Below are 23,589 nucleotides of genomic sequence, written 5' to 3' on the forward strand. Positions count from 1 at the left end.
CACACAGCATGTGGAGTATTTAAAGATGAATTCTCTTTAAGGCAAGACTCACATACAACATTTCCCTCCTTCCGAAAGATTTGTTTTAAAACTATTTACAATAACAATTGAGACCATGAGCAAGGTATAGGTATTTTACTGATACGTCCAGATCTTGGAATGGAGAGTTTGGAGATTCTGCCTTTTTTTTCCTTTTCATGAACTGCAGCTGCTGTTTCCAGAATTTGCTTACCCTGATGCATTGCAGTCATGCATTGTTCCAGATTAACAACTGATTGATTTTGTTCTTCAAAGTGGTACAGATTTTTTTCACATTCATGGCTTTGTTCCTAACAGTTTCCAACTCATTATGAAGCTTCTGGTTTTAAATCCTGGATTCTTCTAATCTTATGAAAGCTTTAGCCTTCTTTCCAGTTTATTTTTCTTCTTAATATCCTGCTCTAATAACTGTTTAGTCTCCACAATTTTTTCTTTATATGTTATCTGAAGCCCAGACTTGTTCCACTTGCTGCTTGTTGTTTGGTTTCCTCTATGGCCTGCTTGAATTCCTTCACTTATTTGTCATCATTTATTTCTCAAAGCACTGTCTCTCAAATGATGTGCAACTCCTTGCGCATGCTGAGCATTTCCTCCTTTTACTGTAGAATCATCAACTTCTCTATCATTGCTTCGATCTCGTGCTGACATTTCTGGGCTGTAGCTGCTCATTCTGGGCTTGTTCTGTCTTATTTGTTAAGTCGCTCCAAATTTTACTCTAAATTTGCAATTGTTTCATTGGATGGATGACACAGGATCATCATTCATCTTGTGCCCTTGCTTTCTTTACCAGCACTGCATTCATCTTTGTGAACTGAACAGAGGTATCCAATAAAGATGCCATCATCTTGAAGATAGTAGAGTCATACAGTCATATAGCATGGCAACAGGCCCTTCGGCACAACTCGTCCATGTCAAGCAAATCTCCTAAACTGAACTTGTTCCATTTGCCTGTATTTGGCCCATATCCCTCTAAGCCTTTCCTATCCATGTACCTGTCCAAGTGCCTTCTAAACATTTCAATTGTAACTGCCTCTTTCACTTCCTCTGGCAGCTCATTCCATTTATGCCCCACGGTCTTTGTGAAAATGTTACCCCTCGGGTCTCTTTTAAATATTTCCCACCTCAGCTTAAACTTATGCCCACTAGTTTTCAACTTCACTACCCTAGGGAAAAGACCTTGGTTATTCATCTTATCTATGCCCCTCATAATTTTATAAATGTCAGCCTCCCACACTGTCCCATCCGATCCTCATAACTCAAATCCTTCGATCTCAGTAATATCTTTGTAAATCATTTTTGCACCCTTTCCCATTAAATAACATCCTTCCTGCGGGAGGACAACCAGAATTGTACGCAGTACTCTAAACATGGCCACACCAATATCCTGTACAGCTGTAACATGATGTCTCAACTCTTGTATTCAATGCTCTGACTGATGAAGGTAAGCATGTCAAATGCCTACTTCACCATGCTGTCTACTTGTGACTACACTTTCGAGGAACTATATACCTGCACCCTTAGGTCTCTCTGTTCAACAACATTTCCTAGAGTCCTACCAATAACTGTGCAAATCCTGCAATTGCATATCTTACCAAAATGTAACATCTCATATTTAACTGAATTAATTTATCTGTGCGGAGTTTGCACATTCTCCCTGTGTTTGCATGGGTTTCCTCTCACAGCTCAAAGATGTGCAGGTTAGGTGCATTAGTCAGGAGAAATGTAGGATAATAGGATAGGGGAATAGGTCTGGGTGGGTTAATCTTCAGATGGTCGGTGTGGACTTGTTGTATCAAATGGCCTGTTTCCACACTGTAAAAGTTCTATGATTCTATCACAAACTCCATCTGCCATCCCTTAGCCCTCTGGCCCAGTTGATCAAGATCCCATTGTACTCTTAGATAACCTTCTTCATTGTCCATTATACCACCAATTTTGGTATCACCCAATATTCTCAAGCTTGGATTTATGCTCAGGAGAGAGAATAGCCTTTTCTCATCGAACTTTCATTTATCTCTCCACAGCAGAGAACTAAGATTTTAGCTCAAACAAGCACAGAGAATGCTGGACAGACTCAGCAAGTCTGGCAATATCCATAGACAGAATTAATATTTCAAGTCCAGTATGACTCTGCTTCATTCTCCACAGATACTGCCAAACCTGTTGAGTTTCTCCCGCATTCTTTGAGTTTGTTTCAAATTTCCAGGAGTCACAAAATGTTATCTTTATAATAAGATTTTAGCTCCATTAATACAAAGGATAGAGGAGTTTTCAGTTCTGCTTTCATATTCAGTTCTGCATTCTTGAATAATCTATTGCAGATCCTGTTGTGTCTCCAATATCTGACTGATTCCATGGACAATGAATAAGTCAGCATTTTATGACTTAACATGTCTCCAGTTGCTGGTACTATGATATAGAATATCATTCACAAGATGAGGGTGTTGCTGGTTAGGACCGCATTTATTGCCCCTCCCTAGGGTAATTAACAGTCAGAAGTGGGTACTGCAGATGCTGGAGATCAGAGCCAAGATTACAGTAATGCTGGAAAAGCACAGCAGGTCAGGTAGCATCGGAGGAGCAGGAAAAATCGACATTTCGAGCAAAAGCCATTCATCAGTTTTTGCCCAAAACGTCGACTTTTCCTGCTCTTTGGATGCTGCCTGACCTACTGTGCTTTTCCAGAACCATTCTAATCTTGACAATTAACAGTCAACCACATTTCTGTGAGTCTGTAGTCACATGTAGGCCAGGCTGGGTAAGGATGGCAGTTTCCCTCCCTAAAAGCTATTAGTGAACCAGATGCGTTTTTCTGACAATCAGCAATGGATTCTTCATCATCATCAGATTCTTAACTGCAGATTTTTATTGAACTCTGCCACGGTGGGATTTGAACCCAGTTGCTCTTCTGAATGAACTATCCAGCGATAATACCACTTGGCCATTGCCTCTCCCTAACTGACTGTGCCTGCAGTCCAATGGTCCTGCACATAGAATTGTTTAACCTATTGTAAGCTGAAAGCTTCACATTCATAGGTTTCCTCATGCTTTCCCATGTTTGTAGAATTCACATCGTTAATATATCAGTATTTGCCCTTGTCAATCTCAGAAAAAAAGATGACTCTTCATGGTTGGTTGAGGAAGATGATTTGAAACATTTTAAAAACATTTGTGCAGTGTGATGACAGTGTAAAACATGCATTCACCACTCTTGTCGTGTGAACATTGTCAAATTCTGGTTTGATGATCACTTCACGTATAGACCTCTCGCGGGATACCAGACAGTCTTAACTGTAACTGAAGAAACTCCTCATGCACATTCAGTTTAATTCAGTACATGGCTCTTTGTACCTATAGCAGTCTTTGCTTTAAATACACTGCATGTGCCACTGGCCTTTTCCGCTACATCTTGCAAATTTAAACAGAAGCAAGGCATTTCCTTGATGCATGCAGAAAGCCACATGCGCCCCCTCCCCCCACCCCAAGCCTTGCTATATTTGGGTGTCTGGTGACTGAGTTTGTATTTAGGACTTCTAAGGTTTGTCAACCTACAACACTGTAGGCTATACTTACATCGAACCTTCAGTAGCATTTTGACACTTACAAACCTTTAATTTGTCCAGCATATTTTTCTGCCAACCTTTCACAGAGTTGGATGTGATCACCAAAACAACAAGTGGGCTTGCTAGTTCCCCCACCTTTCCTCTGCATCTGCTCACATGCAGCCATGCATTGGGTAGTCACATGAATTCTAGCAGACAAATATAGAAGTTTAATCTCAGTCTGAATTGGTTTCTGTTGTGGTCTCTTTCTTTTGGGGATCTTTTAGTTCTTTGGCTATCTCAACATATATAGTCTGGTTTGATCCTTAATCATGATTGCTAACAAATCTTCATGGCTTCCTTTTCTGCATCAAACATACCTAAATCTAAACACCACTGCTTTGAAAGCTGTTTAATCGGTTTGAACTCCGTTATGTGGTCTGCTGTATCCCAATTTAAAGCTAGGAATTTTGTGGATATTCCAGCAATGCCTTTGTCCTTGCCTTGCTTGCTATCAATCCAGCACACACTCTGATACCTTGCCTTTCTGGAGTGAATTAAGCTGGCCTCTTAATAGGAATTTGTCTGCTTGCCAGAAAGTTATGTTTTCAACACTCTCCAATATTGCAATGGACAAAGACATTGTGGGTTGTCACATACTTTTTAAACAGTATTTAAAATTAACAACCATGTGCTTCACTTGTAAACTAACTGGCTTTCTAACAAGTCAAGCACGATAATTTAATTAGCATGATATTTTCCTCTGCTCTTCAACCATGTCATGTAATCTATTTTCCTGTTTAAATAACAAGTTATAAAGCAAACATTACACCAAACCCTGATGCTGTTGAGTTTCTTCAGCAATTTTTGTTCATACTATACCAAATCCGCTGGTTTACGTGTGATGTGTGCAGACAAAAGCAGACTAACTGCCAGGAATTGTCACAAAATTGTATTCACATAACCCATGGTGTCCTTAAAGGGGAATTTTCTTCATGGAAGGTACACATCCCACAGATTCTTCTGTCGGATGTGGTATTGTCCAGCAGGCTGAAGGTAACTGTCCAAATGCAATTACTCACAGAAGACGTGGGACCTGTCAATCATATAGTGGGGATGAGGAGCCTGGAGCAAACCCAACAGCAGCTGATAACCATACAGATCCTGATACCATTTTTAAATGTCAGTCAGCTCTGCTTGAATAGTTTAAATACCCTTCACTGGTTCTCTGACAGCAACACATCCAAACACATGAGTTGCTATGTCTCACTGGAACAGTTTGTTATAAATCAAAAACTCACTATTCCTGGAGATAGCACAGAAGTTAAAGATTTATTAAAAGCATACTAAATCACCAATTTGCCTGTCTTTTAGACCCAGCTTGACAGAAAGCACAGACCAAATTCTTAAACTTAACAAGAATTTCTATTCTTTTACAAATAAATAGATTCTAATTATTGATAAATAATTATGAACCATCGACATATAACTCTCCTCAATAAAACTCTAACCCATTTACAAATCAGCCTTTCCCACATGCAGAAAGGAAGACGCAAAAAGAAATGGATGTTGTGGGTGGAGGGAAAGACTGAGAAGATGGTTCTATCATTCCTATCCATAGGATTTGCTCTCAATCTTCCTTCTCCAGTTACTTTCACTTGCATGCAGGAAGGGGCACAGGCGATTGGTTCACATTTCTAAATGTCTCTGATGTATTAAATGTCACAGTTTACACTAACCTGAGAGGAAATAAGTTAGTTTTCATCAGGCTTGAGACTTTGTTTACTGCAGATGAGAAATACTTCCTTTGAGCAGGTCTGATTACTTCTGTCAAACTTTCATACTCCCAAAAAAAATCAGAAATGCTGGAAAAACTCTGTGTTGAAGGAGGGTCACTGAATGTTAAATCTGCTTAATCTCCATAGATGCCACCTGACCTGATGAGTTTTACCAGAAATTTCTGATGTTGTTTTGGATTTCCAGCATCTGCAGTTCTTTGGTTTTTCACATTCCCAAGCTGTTGAGCTACCTGGGAGCCAATCTTATAGTTGTTGGCAGACAGGAGGCCTTTTTCATTGATAATTGCTCTCAAAACTCCTGGAGAAAACGATAAATAGTAGCCAAAAATATCTATGTTGCTGTCCAATGTTTCTGCAAGGTTTCGTCATTCTCTAAATTAGGTTATAAGCAGGAAGTTGGAAGAAACACATGCAAATGCCCAATCTCTGTCAAAGTCCAGACTGTCTGGCTTAAATCTAGACTGTAGTTTGTAGTTACTAAAGACACAGAAGTAACTTACCAAAATGAAAATAGGAAATGCTGGAGAAATTCAGAGGCCTGGTGGCATTTGCAAAGAATAAAAGTGTTAACATTTCAAACTTGGCATAACTCTTCAGAAGTGGTTTCAGTTCTTCAGAGTCAGTTATGAAGAAGTTAAATCAGATTCAAAACATCAATGCTTTCTCTGTCCACACATCCTGCCACACCTGGTAAATTTCTCCAGCACTTTGTTCTTATTTCAGCATCCATAATATCTAGCTTAAATTTGAGGTAAGTTTCAACTTTGGCAGCAACTGGAAACTCACGTTAATGATTGATCACCTGTCACTTATCTTGGTAACTTCCTTCTCAAGGAAATGGAAAAGAAAACTGGATGGCCGTAATGTGTAGCCAGTAGTCATTTTGATACCACCAGTTTTCCACTCCCCACTGCCCCTTCCCTCATCAACAGAAATGGACTTTTAAAATTGTTTTTATCATTCTTACATCATTAAATCAAATTGTACCTACTTGCAGATATACTCAGCAGATAGGGCTTTCCCACAAGTGTGACACTTAAAACAGCCCAGGTGCCACTGCCTGTCCAAAGCCACCAAGGATTGTCCATTTTTTATTTCCAGGTCACAGCCTCCACACTCTGCAAAACAGCAGGATTAGATGAGTTAACTAAATTTCTGGTTAAAAGTATATCAGAATCCTTAATCTAGTTACATATGCATATAAATACATTAAAAACATGAGTGAAAACGATAGCACTTCATCTTTAAATTCTGATTTCACTTTCATGATTTAGCACAACCAGAACCAGTCCACAATTTCTCTCTTTGACCGATGAATTATCATTAGCAATGTATTCTTTTGTTTGCTAAAAATAGTTAATTACTCAATATCCAAATGTGACAGCTTACCTATATTGACACCCAGGACACATTATAAAACAATGATAGCTTATTTGCTGTTTAAACAAGTCAGCATTTGGTAAGGGAATTTTCTAGGAAAGGCACCGCAGGCCAGGCAGCATCCGAGGAGCAGGAGAATCGACGTTTCGGGCATAAGTCCTTCTTCCTGAAAAAGGACTTATGCCCGAAACGTCGATTCTCCTGCTCCTCAGATGCTGCCTGGCCTGCTGCGCTTTTCTAGCACCACACTTTTCAACTCTCATCTCCAGCATCTGCAATCCTCACTTTCTCCAAGGGAATTTCCTAGGCAAGGCAAATTCTTTCTTGGTTAATGGATTTACTTCAAATTTTTTGTGTTTAAAATTAATTCAATTCCAAAGGGAATTGAAGACAGAAGTTGGTAGTTACACAGGATACTGATGAGGTCATATTAGGAGTACTGTGTACAATATTGGTCTCCTTGTTTTAGGAAAGATGTAAAATGTAAAGAAAGCAATTTAGAGAATGTTTGCTAGACTAATACCAGGAATGGGCAGGTTATTTTGTGAGCAAAACTTGGGACAGGCGAGGCTCGTAGCTACTGCAATTCATACGAGTGTGAGATGACTTGACTGAATCACATAAGTTTCTGAGGGGTCTTTGGTGAATCATTCTCTTTTGTGTGGCATGCTAGAACTAAGAGTCACCCATTTTAGACAGAAACAAGATAACCACTTCCCACTCAAAGGATCATGAGTGAACTGTCTTCTGAAAAAGCCAAGGGAAGCAAAGTCATTGAAAATTTTTAAGAGAAAAGTAAATAGATTGTTGGCAACAAAGAGGGTGGTAGGTTATCAAGGGTAGGTGGAAATGTGGAATTGGGTTTGCAATCAAATCAGTCATCATTTTCCTAATAGAGGAGCAGGTGTGAGCTGTCAATGACCTAAACATGCTCCTAATTCATTTGCCTTTATTCCTTTACAAAATGAAAATGACGCCTTTGCTTAATAACTTCTCAATATTTGAACCTACATTCTCTTTATTTGGACCTTCAACTTCATTGAAGTAAGTGCATTGGGCTTCAAGTCTGCTGACATTCCCATATATTTTTGGATCTTAAGGTAATCAGACATTATTCCATTGAAGGTAGCCACAGATTTACATTATTTCTGTTGAGCTAGATAAATGAGATGTGTGAAGGTGCTACGAAGTTATGGAGGAGCATTTGGAGCTGATGGTGGCACACCCCTCCTGTGCAGCTGCTTCATCTTTTCCCCTCGAGCAAAAAAATTGTGGACTCTGTGTGTAGCATCTATGTAGCATTCTAAACAAAGTAAACAATCTGATAACAGCAGAGTACATAAATACAATCTGACAGCCGTAACAGATGCGGCCACAGAAAGACAAGGATTGGTCCTGAACATGAAACTTAAGAAAGAAGTACAGGTGAACAGGTAGTACTTTCAATTAAGGATGGCATTTGTGCAATGGTTGGAGATGATCAGGATATACAACCAGTTTGGTGCAGATGAGGAATAGTAGGGAAAGAAGTGGGATTGTGGTCTGTAAGTACCCTCACAGTAACAATGTAAGATGAAGGATATAATAAATATTGAGTGCTTGTGATCAAGGAACACCAATAACCTTGAATGGTTTTAATCAACATATAAAGTGGAAAAATCAGACTGGCAACAATAGCCTAAATAGAGTTCACAGGATGCTTTTGAGTTAGTTTCTCAGAGCAGCATATTATGGAACCAACCAGGGAGATGGCTATATTATACTTGGTATTATGTAATGAGATAGTATTAATTATTGACCTTAGAGTAATGGCACCCCTAGATAGCAGTGAACATCACGTGATTGAATTTCACATCCAATTTTGGCTGGAGAAGACTAGTATTTCAAACTTAAATAAAAGCCATCATGTAGACATGAAAGCTAAACTAGCTGAAGTGAACTGGTATACCGGGTTAGGAAATAAATCATTAGAGACACAGTGACAGATAGTTATGGGGATATTTCAGAATAGTCAGAATAAGTACAGTTCTGTAATCAAGAAAAGGGTGCGCCCATAATCTGGATTAACTAATGAAGTTAAAGAAAACATCAAACTAAGGAAAAGACATAATTGCACATGGGTCAGTGGCAAGTTAGATAATTGGTCAGAATTTAAAGAATGGCAAAAAAAATCAAGGAATAATCAGGCGAAATAACTTACTGTATGAGAGGAAGTTAGCTGGAAATGTAAACACAGAGAGTAAGAGATGAGAAAGGCATCTAAAAAGGAAGAATATAAGTAGAGTGAGTGTTGGTCCTCCAGAAAGTGATGTCGATGGAGGACGGGAAAGTTTGTGGCTGTAAGAGCTGCTCCTTTTTTGAGGTATTTCAGGTGTTGGAGGTGATTTCCTCAAATTCCAGGAGCAGCAATTACTGTTTTATATGCTGTTGTATTGTTTTGGAACTTTGGGAAAAAAGTCAAAACCACAGCAGTTTTAAAAGGGAGAAGAACAAACAATGGAAGCACATGGTGCTTCAGCGGGCGCACAGAGAGGGGAGCCGGAAGGTAAGCAGAGACCATTTTAAATTAACGTTTTTCTTTTCGCAGTCTGTGTTTTTTTTTCAACTAGGAGCGGGAACCCGGAAGTCGTCAACAGAGGCTTCTGGGAAGGTAAGAAGTTTGAGTGGAAAAGGAACCCGAGACACTACACGTGTAGTGTCTCCCACCCTCCCTCCTCCTCTAACCTAAAAAAAAGGACTCAGTCGGCTGAACAGGTAAGCTACTTAGTGTTCTTGTTTTGGAGACTGTGTAGAGTTATGGCAGCGCAGGCAGTGGAATGTTCCTCCTGCAGGATGTTTGAGGTAGGGGTGACCACCGATGCTCCTGCCGACTTCACCTGCAGGAAGTGCAGCCAGCTCCAGCTCCTCACAGACCGCGTTAGGGAACTGGAGCTGGAGTTGGATGAACTGAGGATTATTCGAGAGGCTGAGAGGGTGATATATAGAAGCTACAGGGACATAGTTATGCCAGAGAACAGAGGTAGCTGGGTAACAGTTAGAGGTGGGAAGGGGAGGAAGCAGGCTGTGCAGGGATCCCCTGTGGTCATTCCCCTCAACAATAAGTATACCGCTTTGGATACTGTTGGTGGGGACGGCCTAGCAGGGGTAAGCTGCAGTGACCGGGTCTCGGACACGAGATCCGGCTCTGAGGCCCAGAAGGGAAAGGGGGAGAGGAGGAGAGCGCTAGTTATAAGAGCCTCTATAGTTAGAGGGACAGACAGGCAGTTCTGTGGACATGGGCGAGATTCTCGGATGGTTTGTTGCCTTCCGGGTGCCAGGGTCCGAGACGTCTCGGACCGTGTCTTCAGAATCCTTAAGGGGGAGGGTGTGCAGCCAGAAGTCGTGGTGCACATTGGCACCAACGACATAGGTAGGAAGAGGGGTGGAGAGGTCATTCAGGAGTTCAGGGAGTTAGGCTGGAAGCTAAAAGCTAGGACGGACAGAGTCGTCATCTCTGGGTTGTTGCCGGTGCCACATGACGGTGAGGCAAGGAATAGGGAGAGACTGCAGTTGAACACGTGGCTGCATGGATGGTGTAGGAGGGAGGGCTTCAGGTATTTGGACAATTGGACTGCATTCTGGGGAAGGTGGGACCTGTACAAGCAGGACAGGTTGCACCTGAACCAGAAGGGCACCAATATCCTGGGAGGTAGGTTTGCTAGCACTCTTCAGGGGAGTTTAAACTAATTTGGCAGGGGGATGGGATCCAGACTTGTAGTCCAGCAAGTAGGTTAGCTGTTTTTCAGGATGTCCAAGAATGTAGGGAGGCTGTGGAGAAGGTAGCACTGACAGGGAATACTCGCGGACACAGAGATGGGCTCAAGTGCAAGGAGTACTTCAATGCAAGGAGTATCAGAAATAAGGTGGGTGAACTTAAGGCGTGGATCGGTACTTGGGACTACGATGTTGTGGCCATCACGGAAATGTGGATAAAAGAGGAACGTGGTTGTTGGAGGTTCCCAGTTACAGATATTTCAGTAAGATTAGGGGGGGATGGTAAACAAGGAAGGGGGGTGGCATTGCTAATTAAAAATGGTATAACGGCTGGAGAAAGGCAGTTCGAGGGGGATCTGCCTTTGGAGGTAGTATGGGCTGAAGTCAGAAATAGGAAAGGAGCAGTCACCTTGTTGGGTGTTTACTATAGGCCCCCCAATAGCAGCAGAGATGTGGAGAAACAGATTAGGAAACAGATTTAGAAAGGTACAGAAGCCACAGGGTAATAGTCATGGGCGATTTCAACTTCCCAAATATTGATTGGAAGCTCTTTAGATCAAGGAGATTGGACGGGGCGCTGTTTGTGCAGTGTGTCCAGGAAGCTTTTCTAACTCAGTACGTAGACCAGAGGGCATATTGGATTTGGTACTTGGTAACGAACCGGGACAAGTGATGGGCTTGTTAGTGGGTGAGAATTTTGGAGATGGTGACCACAATTCTGTGACTTTCACCTTGGTTATGGAGAGAGATAGGTGCGTGCAACAGGGCAGGTTTTACAATTGGGGGAAGGGTAAATACGATGCTGAAAGACAGGATCTGAGGAGCATAAATTGGGAGCATAGGCTGTCAGGGAAGGATGTCATTGAAATGTGGATGTCAAGGAACAGATACGACGTGCCCTTGATATGTATGTACCTGTCAGGCAGGAAAAAGATGGTCGTGTGAGCGAACCTTGGTTGACGAGGGAGGTTGAATGTCTTGTAAGGAGGAAGGAGGCTTACATGTGGGCGGCACGGTGGTACAGTGGTTAGCACTGCTGCCTCACGGCGCCAGAGACCCGGGTTCAATTCCCGCCTCAGGCGACTGACTGTGTGGAGTTTGCACGTTCTCCCCGTGTCTGCGTGGGTTTCCTCTGGGTGCTCCGGTTTCCTCCCACAGTCCAAAGATGTGCAGGTCAGGTGAATTGGCCATGCTAAATTGCCCGCAGTGTTAGGTAAGGGGTAAATGTAGGGGTATGGGTGGGTTGCGCTTCGGCGGGGCGGTGTGGACTTGTTGGGCCGAAGGGCCTGTTTCCACACTGGAAGTAATCTAATCTAATCTAATCTAATCTAATCAAGTTGAGGAAACAAGGTTCAGACAGAGCGTTGGAGAGATACAGGCTAGCCAGGAGGGAGCTGAAGAAAGGGATTAGGAGAGCTAAGAGAGGGCATGAAAAATCTTTGGCAGGTAGGATCAAGGATAACCCCAAGGCCTTTTATGCGTACGTGAGAAACATGAGAATGACGAGAACGAGGGTAGGTCCAATCAAGGACAGTAGTGGGAGACTGTGTATTGAGTCGGAAGAGATAGGAGAGGTCTTGAATGAGTACTTTTCTTCAGTATTTACAAATGATAGGGACCGTATTGTTGAAGAGGAGAGTATGAAACGGACTGGTAAGCTAGAGGAGATACTTGTTAGGAAGGAAGATATGTTGGGCATTTTGAAAAACTTGAGGATAGACAAGTCCCCCGGGCCTGACGGGATATATCCTAGGATTATGTGGGAAGCAAGAGAGGAAATTGCAGAACAGTTGGCAATGATCTTTGCGTCTTCACTGTCAATGGGGATGGTGCCAGGGGACTGGAGAGTGGCAAATGTTGTGCCCCTGTTCAAAAAAGGGAATAGGGATAACCCCAGGAATTACAGGCCAGTTAGTCTTACTTCGGTGGTAGGCAAAGTAATGGAAAGGGTACTAAGAGATAGGATTTATGAGTATTTGGAAAGACACTGCTTGATTAGGGACAGCCAGCACAGATTTGTGAGGAGTAGGTCTTGCCATACAAGTCTTACTGAATTCTTTGAGGAGGTGACCAAGCATGTGGATGAGGGTAGAGCAGTGGATGTAGTGCACATGGATTTTAGTAAGGCATTTGATAAGGTTCCCCATGGTAGGCTTATGCGGAAAGTCAGGAGGCATGGGACAGTGGGAAGTTTGGCCAGTTGGATAGAGAACTGGCTAACCAGTTGAAGTGGTGGTAATGGTAAATATTCAGCCTGGAGCCCAGTACAAGTGGAGTTCTGCATGGATCAGTTCTGGGTCCTCTGCTGTTTGTAATTTTTATTAATGACTTGGAAGAGGGAGTCGAAGGGTGGGTCAGTAAATTTGCAGACGATACGAAGATTGGTGGAGTTGTGGATAGTGAGGAGGGCTGTTGTCGGCTGCAAAGGGACTTAGATATGATGCAGAGCTGGGCTGAGGAGTGACAGTTGGAGTTCAACCCTGTCAAGTGTGAGGTTATCCATTTTGGAAGGACAAATAAGAATGTGGAATACAGGGTTAACGGTAGAGATCTTAGTAAGGTGGAGGAGCAGAAGGATCTTGGGGTCTATGTTCATAGATCTTTGAAAGTTGCCACTCAGGTGGATAGAGCTTGTAAGAAGGCCTATGGTGTATTAGCGTTCATTAGCAGAGGGATTGAATTCAAGAGTCGCGAGGTGATGTTGCAGCTGTACAGGACCTTGGTAAGGCCACATTTGGAGTACTGCGTGCAGTTCTGGTCGCCTCATTTTAGGAAAGACGTGGAAGCTTTGAGAGGGTGCAGAGGAGATTTACCAGGATGTTGCCTGGAATGGAGAATAGGTCGTACGAGGTAGGTTGAGAGTGCTAGGCCTTTTCTCATTGGAACAGCGAAGGATGAGGGGTGACTTGACAGAGGTTTATAAGATGATCAGGGGAATAGATAGAGTAAACAGTCAGAGATGTTTTCCCCGGGTACAACAGAATGTTACAAGGGGACATAAATTTAAGGAGAAAGTAAGGTCTGCAGATGCTGGAGATCAGAGCTGGAAATGTGTTGCTGGAAAAGCGCAGCAGGTCAGGCAGCATCCAGGGAACAGGAGAATCGACGTTTCGGGCATAAGCCCTTCTTCAGGAATGGGGAAAGTTTGTCCAGCAGGCTAAGATAAAAGGTAGGGAGGAGGGACTTGGGGGAGGGGCGTCGGAAATGTGATAGGTGGAAAGAGGTCAAGGTGAGGGTGATAGGTCAGACTGGGATGGGGGCGGAGAGGTCGGGAAGAAGATCTCAGGTTAGGAAGGCGGTGCTGAATTTGATGGATTTGACTGAGACAGGGTGGGGGGAGGGGAAATGTGGAAACTGGTGAAATCCGAGTTCATCCCTTGTGGTTGGAGGGTTCCTAGCCGGAAGATGAGGCGTTCTTCCTCCAACCGTCGTTTTGTTGTGGTCTGACGATGGAGGAGTCCAAAGACCTGCATATCCTTGGTGGAGTGGGAGGGGGAATTGAAATGTTGAGCTACAGGGTGGTTGGGTTGGTTGGTCCGAGTGTCCCAGAGGTGTTCTCTGAAACGCTCCACAAGTAGCCGGCCTGTCTCCCCAATATAGAGGAGGCCACATCGGGTGCAGAGGATGCAATAGATGATATGTGTGGAGGTGCAGGTGAATCTGTGGCGGATATGGAAGTTTCCTTTGGGGCCTTGGAGGGAGGTGAGGGGGGAGGTGTGGGCGCAAGTCTTGCACCTCCTGCGGTTGCAAGGGAAGGTGCCGGGAGTGGAGGTAGGGTTGGTGGGGGGTGTGGATCTGACGAGGGAGTCACGGATGGAGTGGTCTTTACGGAATGCTGATAGGGGAGGGGAGGGAAATATATCCTTGGTGGTGGGGTCCGTTTGGAGGTAATAGAAATGACGGCGGATGATGCGCTGTACATGGAGATTTGTGGGGTGGTAGGTGAGGACCAGTGGGGTTCTGTCCTGGTGGCGGTTGGAGGGGCGGGGTTCAAGGGCGGAGGAGCGGGAAGTGGAAGAGATGCGGTGGAGGGCATCGTCAACCACATCGGAGGGGAAATTGCGGTCCTTGAAGAAGGAGGCCATCTGGGTTGTGCGTTTTTGGAACTGGTCCGGCCATCTGGGTTGTGCGTTTTTGGAACTGGGGCCATCTGGGTTGTGCGTTTTTGGAACTGGGGCCATCTGGGTTGTGCGTTTTTGGAACTGGGGCCATCTGGGTTGTGCGTTTTTGGAACTGGGGCCATCTGGTCCTGCTCCTGCCCCACCGAACTCATCTCTACGTACCTTGACACCGTCCTGTCCCCCTTAGTCCAAGAACTCCCCACCTACGTTCGGGACACCACCCATGCCCTCCACCTGCTCCATGATTTTCGCTTCCCCGGTCCCCAACGCCTTATTTTCACCATGGACATCCAGTCCCTGTACACCTCCATCCCCCATCACGAAGGACTCAAAGCCCTCCGCTTCTTTCTTTCCCGCCGTACCGACCAGTACCCTTCCACTGACACCCTCCTTCGACTGACTGAACTGGTCCTCACCCTGAACAACTTCTCCTTCCAATCCTCCCACTTCCTCCAAACGAAAGGAGTAGCCATGGGCACCCGCATGGGCCCCAGCTATGCCTGCCTCTTCGTAGGATATGTGGAACAATCCATCTTCCGCAACTACACTGGCCCCACCCCCCACCTTTTCCTCCGCTACATCGATGACTGTATCGGCGCCGCCTCGTGCTCCCACAAGGAAGTTGAACAGTTCATCCACTTCACCAACACCTTCCACCCCGACCTCAAATTCACCTGGACAGTCTCAGATTCCTCCCTCCCCTTCCTCGACCTTTCTATTTCCATCTCAGGCGACCAAATCAACACGGACATCTACTACAAACCAACCGACTCCCACAGCTACCTGGACTACACCTCCTCCCATCCTGCCCCCTGTAAAAACGCCATCCCATTCTCCCAATTCCTTCGACTCCGCCGCATCTGCTCCCAGGAGGACCAGTTCCAAAAACGCACAACCCAGATGGCCTCCTTCTTCAAGGACCGCAATTTCCCCCCCGACGTGGTCGACGATGCCCTCCACCGCATCTCTTCCACTTCCCGCTCCTCCGCCCTTGAACCCCGCCCCTCCAACCGCCACCAGGACAGAACCCCACTGGTCCTCACCTACCACCCCACCAATCTCCATGTACAGCGCATCATCCGCCGTCATTTCCGCTACCTCCAAACGGACCCCACCAAGGATATATTTCCCTCCCCTCCCCTATCAGCATTCCGTAAAGACCACTCCCTCCGTGACTCGCTCGTCAGATCCACACCCCCCACCAACCCTACCTCCACTCCCGGCACCTTCCCCTGCAACCGCAGGAGGTGCAAGACTTGCGCCCACACCTCCCCCCTCACCTCCCTCCAAGGCCCCAAAGGAAACTTCCATATCCGCCACAGATTCACCTGCACCTCCACACATATCATCTATTGCATCCTCTGCACCCGATGTGGCCTCCTCTATATTGGGGAGACAGGCCGGCTACTTGCGGAGCGTTTCAGAGAACACCTCTGGGACACTCGGACCAACCAACCCAACCACCCTGTAGCTCAACATTTCAATTCCCCCTCCCACTCCACCAAGGATATGCAGGTCTTTGGACTCCTCCATCGTCAGACCACAACAAAACGACGGTTGGAGGAAGAACGCCTCATCTTCCGGCTAGGAACCCTCCAACCACAAGGGATGAACTCGGATTTCACCAGTTTCCTCATTTCCCCTCCCCCCACCCTGTCTCAGTCAAATCCATCAAATTCAGCACCGCCTTCCTAACCTGAGATCGTCTTCCCGACCTCTCCGCCCCCACCCCAGTCTGACCTATCACCCTCACCTTGACCTCTTTCCACCTATCACATTTCCGACGCCCCTCCCCCAAGTCCCTCCTCCCTACCTTTTATCTTAGCCTGCTGGACAAACTTTCCCCATTCCTGAAGAAGGGCTTATGCCCGAAACGTCGATTCTCCTGTTCCCTGAATGCTGCCTGACCTGTTGCGCTTTTCCAGCAACACATTTCCAGCCCAGACATAAATTTAAGGTGAAGGGTGGAAGGTATATATAGGAGGGGATGTCAGGGGTAGGTTCTTTATCCAGAGGGTGGTGGGGGCATGGAATCCGCTGCCTGTGGGAGAGGCAGAGTCAGAATCATGGGTGACCTTTAAGCGGCAATCGGATAGCTACATGGATAGGTGCTTAAACTTGGACAAATGTTTGGCACAACATCGTGGGCCGAAGGGCCTGTTCTGTGCTGTATTGTTCTATGTTCTATGGTGAGGTCAGTGCAGGAGAGAGAGAGAGAGAGTGAGAGAGAGAGAGAGAGAGAGAGAGAGAGAGAGAGAGAGAGAGAGAGAGAGAGAGAGAGAGAGAGAGAGAGAGAGAGAGAGAGAGAGAGAGAGAGAAAGAAACTGACGCCACAGTGAACCTGCACAGTTACTGCCTTTGCTATTGAATTCATGTATCGCTGGTCATTGGAGTACGTCTGGGAAAATTAACAAACAGTGAAATTTGCAACTGATCTTGGAGGAACTGTTTGGATGAAGTCACAACACAAAAACAGATAAGTTAATTGGTTTAAGTGTGGCCTACAAAAAGTCTGCAGTAGTGAGTAGAGTGGGTTGTTTCTTGATTATATGCTTTTTAAGATATGTTTCTTGATTAAACTTAAAATATAAGACATAACTATTAATTTATCCTCGGGCAGAGGAATAAGACGGTGTTATTTTCTGGGTCTGTAGATTATGAAGGAGCAAAAATGGCCCTTAGTAGAGTGATATGCGCTTCTTGTCAGATGTGGAAGTTTAAGGAAAGTTTACGGGTTACTGCAGAGTATATCTGCAATAAATGCTGCTGGTTGCGAATCTTATCAGATTGAATGGATCGGTTGGAGAGACAGTTAGAGGCAATGAGAATTTACAACAGCAATGGTATGAGATGGATGGCAGTAATAAGAAGGGGGAAATTTTCAGATACAGTCACATTGATGGGTTAACTCCAGGAAAGGTAAGAGAGGTAGGCAGGTAGTGCAGGAGTCTTTTGTGGCTACCCCCATTTCAAACAAGTATGTTGTTTTGGAAAATGTAGGGGGTGATCGATTCACTAGGGAACATAGCACAGACATCCATGTTTCTGGTATTGAGACTGGCTCTAATGCAACGAGGGGTACGTCGGGTTTCCAAAGATCAATTGTGTTAGGGGATTCTCTAGTCAGAGGTACAGACAAATGTTTCTGTGGCCAGCAGCAAAACATCAGAATGGTGTTGCTTTCCTGGTGCCAGGATCAAGGATGTCTCAAGAGAGGGTGCAGAATGGTCTCAAGGGGGATAGGGACCAGCAAGAGGTCATTGTCCACATTGGAACCAATGACATAGGAAGGGAAAAGGTTGAGATTCTGAAGGGAGATAACAGAGATTTAGGTAGAAATTTAAAAAGGAGGTCCTCGAGAGTAGTAATATCTGGATTACTCCCGGTGCTACGAGCTAGTGAGGGCAGAAATAGGAGGATAGAGCAGATGAATGCATGGCTGAGGAGCTGGCGTATGGGAGAAGGATTCACATTTTTGGATCATTGGAATCTCTTTTGGGGTAGAAGTGACCTGTACAAGAAAGACGGACTGCACCTAAATTGGAAAGGGACTAATATACTGGCCGGAGATTTGCTAGAGCTGCTCGGGAGGATTTCAACTAGTAAAGTTGGGTGGAGGGAGTGGGACCCAGGGAGATAGTGAGGAAAGAGATCAATCTGAGAGTGGTACAGTTGAGAACAGAAGTGAGTCAAACAGTCAGGTTAGGCAGAGACAAGGTAGGACTAATAAATTAAACTGCATTTGTTTCAATGCAAGGGGCTTAACAAGGAAGGCAAATGAACTCAGGGCATGGTTAAGAACATGGGACTGGGATATCATAGCAATTACAGAAGCATGGCTCAGGGATGGGCAGGACTGGCAGCTTAATGTTCTAGGATACAAATGCTACAGGAAGGATAGAAAGGGAGGCAAGACAAGAGGGGGAGTGGCATTTTTGTTAAGAGATAGCATTACTGCTGTACGGAGAGAGGTTATTCCTGGAAATACATCCAGGGAAGCTTTTTGGGTGGAGCTGAGAAATAAGAAAAGGATGATCACCTTATTGGGATTGTATTATCGACCCCCTAACAGTCAGAGGGAAATTGAGAAACAAATTTGTAAGGAGATCTCAACTGTAAGAAAGAATAATAGGGTGGTTATGGTCGGGGATTTTAACTTTCCAAATATAGACTGGGACTGCCACAGTGGGTTTAGATGGAGGAGAATTTGTTAAGTGTGTACAAGAACATTTTCTGATTCAGTATTTGGATGTACCCAATGTGGCCTCCTCTACATTGGGGAGACAGGCCACCTACTTGCGGAATGTTTCAGAGAATACCTCTGGGACACCTGCACCAACTAACCCAACCGCCCCGTGACTGAACACTTTAACTCCCCCTCCCACTCCGCCAAGGACATGCAGGTCCTTGGCTTCCTCCATCGCCAGACCATAGCAACATGACGCTTGGAGGAAAAGCACCTCATCTTCCACCTAGGAACCCTCCAACCACAAGGGATGAATGCAGATTTCTCCAACTTCCTCATTTCCCCTCCCCCCATCTTATCTCAGTCCAACCCTCAGACTCAGCATCGCCTTCTTGACCTGCAATCTTCTTCCCGACCTCTCCCCACCGCCCCCCATCTCCGGCCTATCACCCTCACCTTAACCTCCTTCCATCTATCGCATTCCCAACGCCCCTCCCCCAAGTCCCTCCTCCCTACCTTTTATCTTAGCCTGCTTGGCACACCCTCATTCCTGAAGAAGGGCTCATGTCGAGTCTCCTGCTCCTTGGATGCTGCCTGACCTGCTGCGCTTTTCCAGCAACACATTTTTCAGCCATGTATTTGGAAAGGCAAGGACTGATTAGGGATAGGCAACATGGTTTTGTGTGTGGGAAATCATGTCTCACAAACTTGATTGAGTTTTTTGAAGAAGTAACAAAGAGGATTGATGAGGGCAGAGCAGTAGATGTGATCTATATGGACTTCAGTAAGGTGTTCAATATGGTTCCCCATGGGAGACTGATTAGCAAGGTTAGATCTCATGGAATACAGGGAGAACATTTGGATAAACAACTGACTCAAAGGTAGAAGACAGAGGGTGGTGGTAGAGGGTTGTTTTTCAGATTGGAGACCTGTGACCAATGGAGTGCCACAAGGATCGGTGCTGGGTCCTCTACTTTTTGTCATTTACATAAATGATTTGGATGCGAATATCAGAGGTATAGTTAGTAAGTTTGCCGATGACACCAAAATTGGAGGTGTAGTGGACAGCGAAGAAGGTTACCTCAGATTACAACATGGGCAGAGAAGTGGCAGATGGAGTTTAATTCAGATAAATGCGAGGTGTTGCATTTCAGGAAAGCAAATCTTAGCAGGATTTATACACTTAATGGTAAGGTCCTAGGGAATGTTGCTGAACAAAGAGACCTTGGAGTACAGGTTCATTGTTCCTTGAATGTGGAGTTGCAGGTAAATAGGATAGTAAAGAAGGCATTTGGTGTGCTTTCCTTTATTGGTCAGAGTGTTGCCGACAGGTGTTTGGAGGTCGTGTTGCGACTGTACAGGACATTGATTAGGTCACTGTTGGAATATTGCGTGCAATTCTGGTCTCCTTCCTATCGGAAGATGTTGTGAAACATGAAAGAGTTCAGAAAAGATTTACAAAGATGTTGCCAGGATTGGAGGATTTGAGCTATAGGGAGAGGCTGAATAGGCTGGAACTATTTTGCCTGGAGCGTCGGAGGCTGAGGCTCTGACCTTATAGAGGCTTACAAAATTATGAGGGGCGTGGATAGGATAAATAGATAAAGTCTTTTCCCTGGGGTGGGGGAATCCCCAACAGTGGGCATAGGTTTAGGGTGAGAGGGGAAAGATACAAAAGAGACCTAAGGGGCAACGTTTTCATTCAGAGGGTGATACGTGTATGGAATGAGCTTCCAGAGGAAGTGGTGGAGGCTGGTACAATTGCAACATTTAAGAGGCATTTGGATGGGTATATGAATAGGAAGGGTTTGGAGGGATATGGGCTGGGTGCTAGCAGATGGGACTAGATTGGGTTGGGATATCTGGTCAGCATGGACGAGTTGGACCAAAGGGTCTGTTTCCATGCTGTACATCTCTATGACTCTATGAGACAACAAGGAAATAAATGGCAGACAAAATGAACAATTTTTTTCTACCTTCACTATAGAGGATAGGGGGAAAAATATGAGTAATAGCTATAAATCAGAATTTGGAAGAAAGAGAGGAACTTGGTGAAATTAAAATCACCAGGTAAGACATACTATGCAAACCAACAGAGGTGTAGGCTATGAGGTAGCGGGGTCCAAATGGACCTCATCATAGAGTTTAGAAAAGGTGGCTAATGAGGTAGTAGATACTTTGGTATAAATTTTTCAAAATTTGCTTGATTCTCTAAAGGTTCCATTGGACTGTACAGTGACAAAAACAATTCCTCTATTTAAGACTTACAAGGCAGAAAACAGAAAATTACAGGTTGTTTAGTTTGCCTTCTATTATGAGGAAGGTGCAAGCTTTAATGATTGAAGTTATAGCTGAACACTTTGTAAACTTTCAGGTAATTGGGAACCGTCAGTGTAGTTTTGTGAAATCATGTTTAACAAATTGTTTGGAGTTCTCTGAAGCAACATGCACTGTGAATATGGGAAAGCCATTGTTGTGCTATATATGGACTCACTGAATGCAATTAATAAGGTGCACAAAAAATTTGTTATTTGAAAAGCATAGGCACAGCTGTAGTGGGTAACATATTAGCATGGATAGAGGATTGACTGACGGGCAGAAAACAGAAAATGGGTCTTTTATTGATTGATAGAATTTGATGAGAGAGCTCCCATGGTGGTCTGTGCTGGGGACATCAACCTTTTACAAATTGTACTTGTAAAAAGGACCAAAGATATGCATCAATTTATAGTTTCAGTATTTGCATAAGATACAAACAGATTGAAAAGTGGGCTGCGGAAAGGACATATCGAGGCTGCAGACTGAAATCGAGAAATTAATTGCACAGCCAAGATAATTTATCCATTTATACTGGTAAATGGAGTGTAATACGGAAAAATTTGAGTTCAATTAATTTGGCAGGTAACAATGAAAAGCAGTGCATTGCAGAGAACAAATGCAGAATTCTGAGGTGCAGCTGGATCTAGGTATTTTCGTGCATGAATTGTAAAAAGTTAGCATGTAGGTACAGCAAGTAATTAAGATGCTATCTTTCATTATGAGACAAATTGAACCTGAAAGTAAAGATGCTATGCTTCAATTATACCAGACACTGGTAAGATCCATCTCCATCCAGTACTGTGTGGTATTTTGTCCCCTTATTAACTGATGAACGTAATTGCACTGGAGGGAGTTCAGAGCAGGTTTACTAGATTGATAGGTTGAGTGAGCTGTCTTATGAGGAACGGCTGGACCGACTGGACTTATTTTTATTGGAGTTCAGAACAGTGAGGGATGGCTTGTTGAAGTTTGTACATCCTAAAAGGTTTTGACAAAGTGGATGTTGAAATCTTGTTTCCTCTTGTGAGTGAATCCAGAACTAGCGGGCACTATTTTAAAATTAGGGGTTGCCTTTTTACGAGAGAAGCAAAGAACTTTTTTCTGTTAGACCTTTACTCATTTTTCAAACTCTCTGCCTCACAAAGTGATGGAAGCAGGGCTTTTTAATATGTTTAAATGAAGATTGATAGACTTTTCTCAGGCAAGGAAATCAAAGGTTAATCGAAGGTAGATGGGAATATGGAATTAAAAACTCAAACAGGGAAGTCCAGATCTTTTTAATGGTGAATCAGGCTTGAAGGGTCAAAAGGCCTACTTCTTTATTTCTATATTCGGAAATATATTCTGACACACTGCTTCTTTTAATGGTTGCTAAAGAGAATGGGCATGGATCTCTCATTTGTTTATTGCCTCTTTTCATTAAGAGAGACTGAGGCCTCAAAGTATCTGTGCACCTTCATTAAAATTTGAGAAGAGCTTTGAAATTCTAATTAATTGGCATCTTAAATACATTAATTGTTCTCTCATCATTTCAGTGAGTGAAGTCCAACCACTTTATTCATGCCCCATTAGTGAAATGTGCGTGACAGCCTTTTTGTGATGCTGTGGTGGTGTCCCTACCCCTGAAACAGGAAGTCTAGGTTCAAGTCCTATCTGCTCCAGAGGTGTGTAATAACATTTCTGAACAGGCTGATTAGAAAAATACATTAAATAAAAATTTAAAATGTGTGTGCGCTATCACCAATACCAAATACTTTCTAGGTTTGTCAACCTTCAGCAGACACCCTAGAAAAATTATGTAAATGGCTAGAACTGTGGTTTCTTGGGGTGTCCACTAATGTTACAGAAAGAGAATATGGCAGTCCCTCATGATACCTCGAAATGTAAAAGTAACTAGTTCATGTGCATTATTTATTACACAGCCTTCTACATTAATCCAATTTCTAAAGTTCCTACCTTATACCTTTTAATGTTTTAATCTTTAACAATCCAACATTATCAATCACAAAATGTACTATTTACGAAAATTATGACAATTATGATGCATCAGCAACAAAATGAATGATTGAGGAATTTGCAAGATCATGGGGGTAGGAAATTAAAAAAAGAATATCAATTTCAACACGGTCAAAAAGTACACTAGTTCATACTTAACTAATATCAAATATTAGTAATTCTCACAATCTGTCATTTATAATCAGACCTACATGTTTCTATGTCATTTAAATAGATTGGGGTTATTTTTTCACTGTCATTTCAATCTCAGTTTGCCAGCAGTTATTATTGCCATAATTTTGAGATGATCTATGTCTATGCAATAACAAGCATTTGTGATTTATTTTACACTGTTACTTTATCTCTCATCCCATCCACAAAGGGATTCTATGATTTCTCACATTATAAGTCGCAAGCAGGTTGGCACAGTGATGTTAATGATATTAATTCAAATG

General features: G+C 43.8%; 1 protein-coding gene across 1 annotated transcript in view; it reads right to left on the reverse strand.

Annotated features, from left to right (window-relative positions):
- The window catches only part of ablim2 (actin binding LIM protein family, member 2), a 332,680-nt gene that overhangs the window by 211,225 nt on the left and 97,866 nt on the right, over nt 1-23,589 (reverse strand). The window contains exon 5 of the mRNA XM_043698357.2: nt 6,372-6,498. Coding sequence (XP_043554292.2) covers nt 6,372-6,498 — 127 coding nt within the window. The remainder of the gene's footprint in view (nt 1-6,371; nt 6,499-23,589) is intronic.

The sequence above is a fragment of the Chiloscyllium plagiosum genome, unplaced genomic scaffold, assembly GCF_037043375.1.
Source record: "Chiloscyllium plagiosum isolate Xiang-an unplaced genomic scaffold, Cpla_swu_hap1 HiC_scaffold_1, whole genome shotgun sequence".
Taxonomy (NCBI): domain Eukaryota; kingdom Metazoa; phylum Chordata; class Chondrichthyes; order Orectolobiformes; family Hemiscylliidae; genus Chiloscyllium; species Chiloscyllium plagiosum.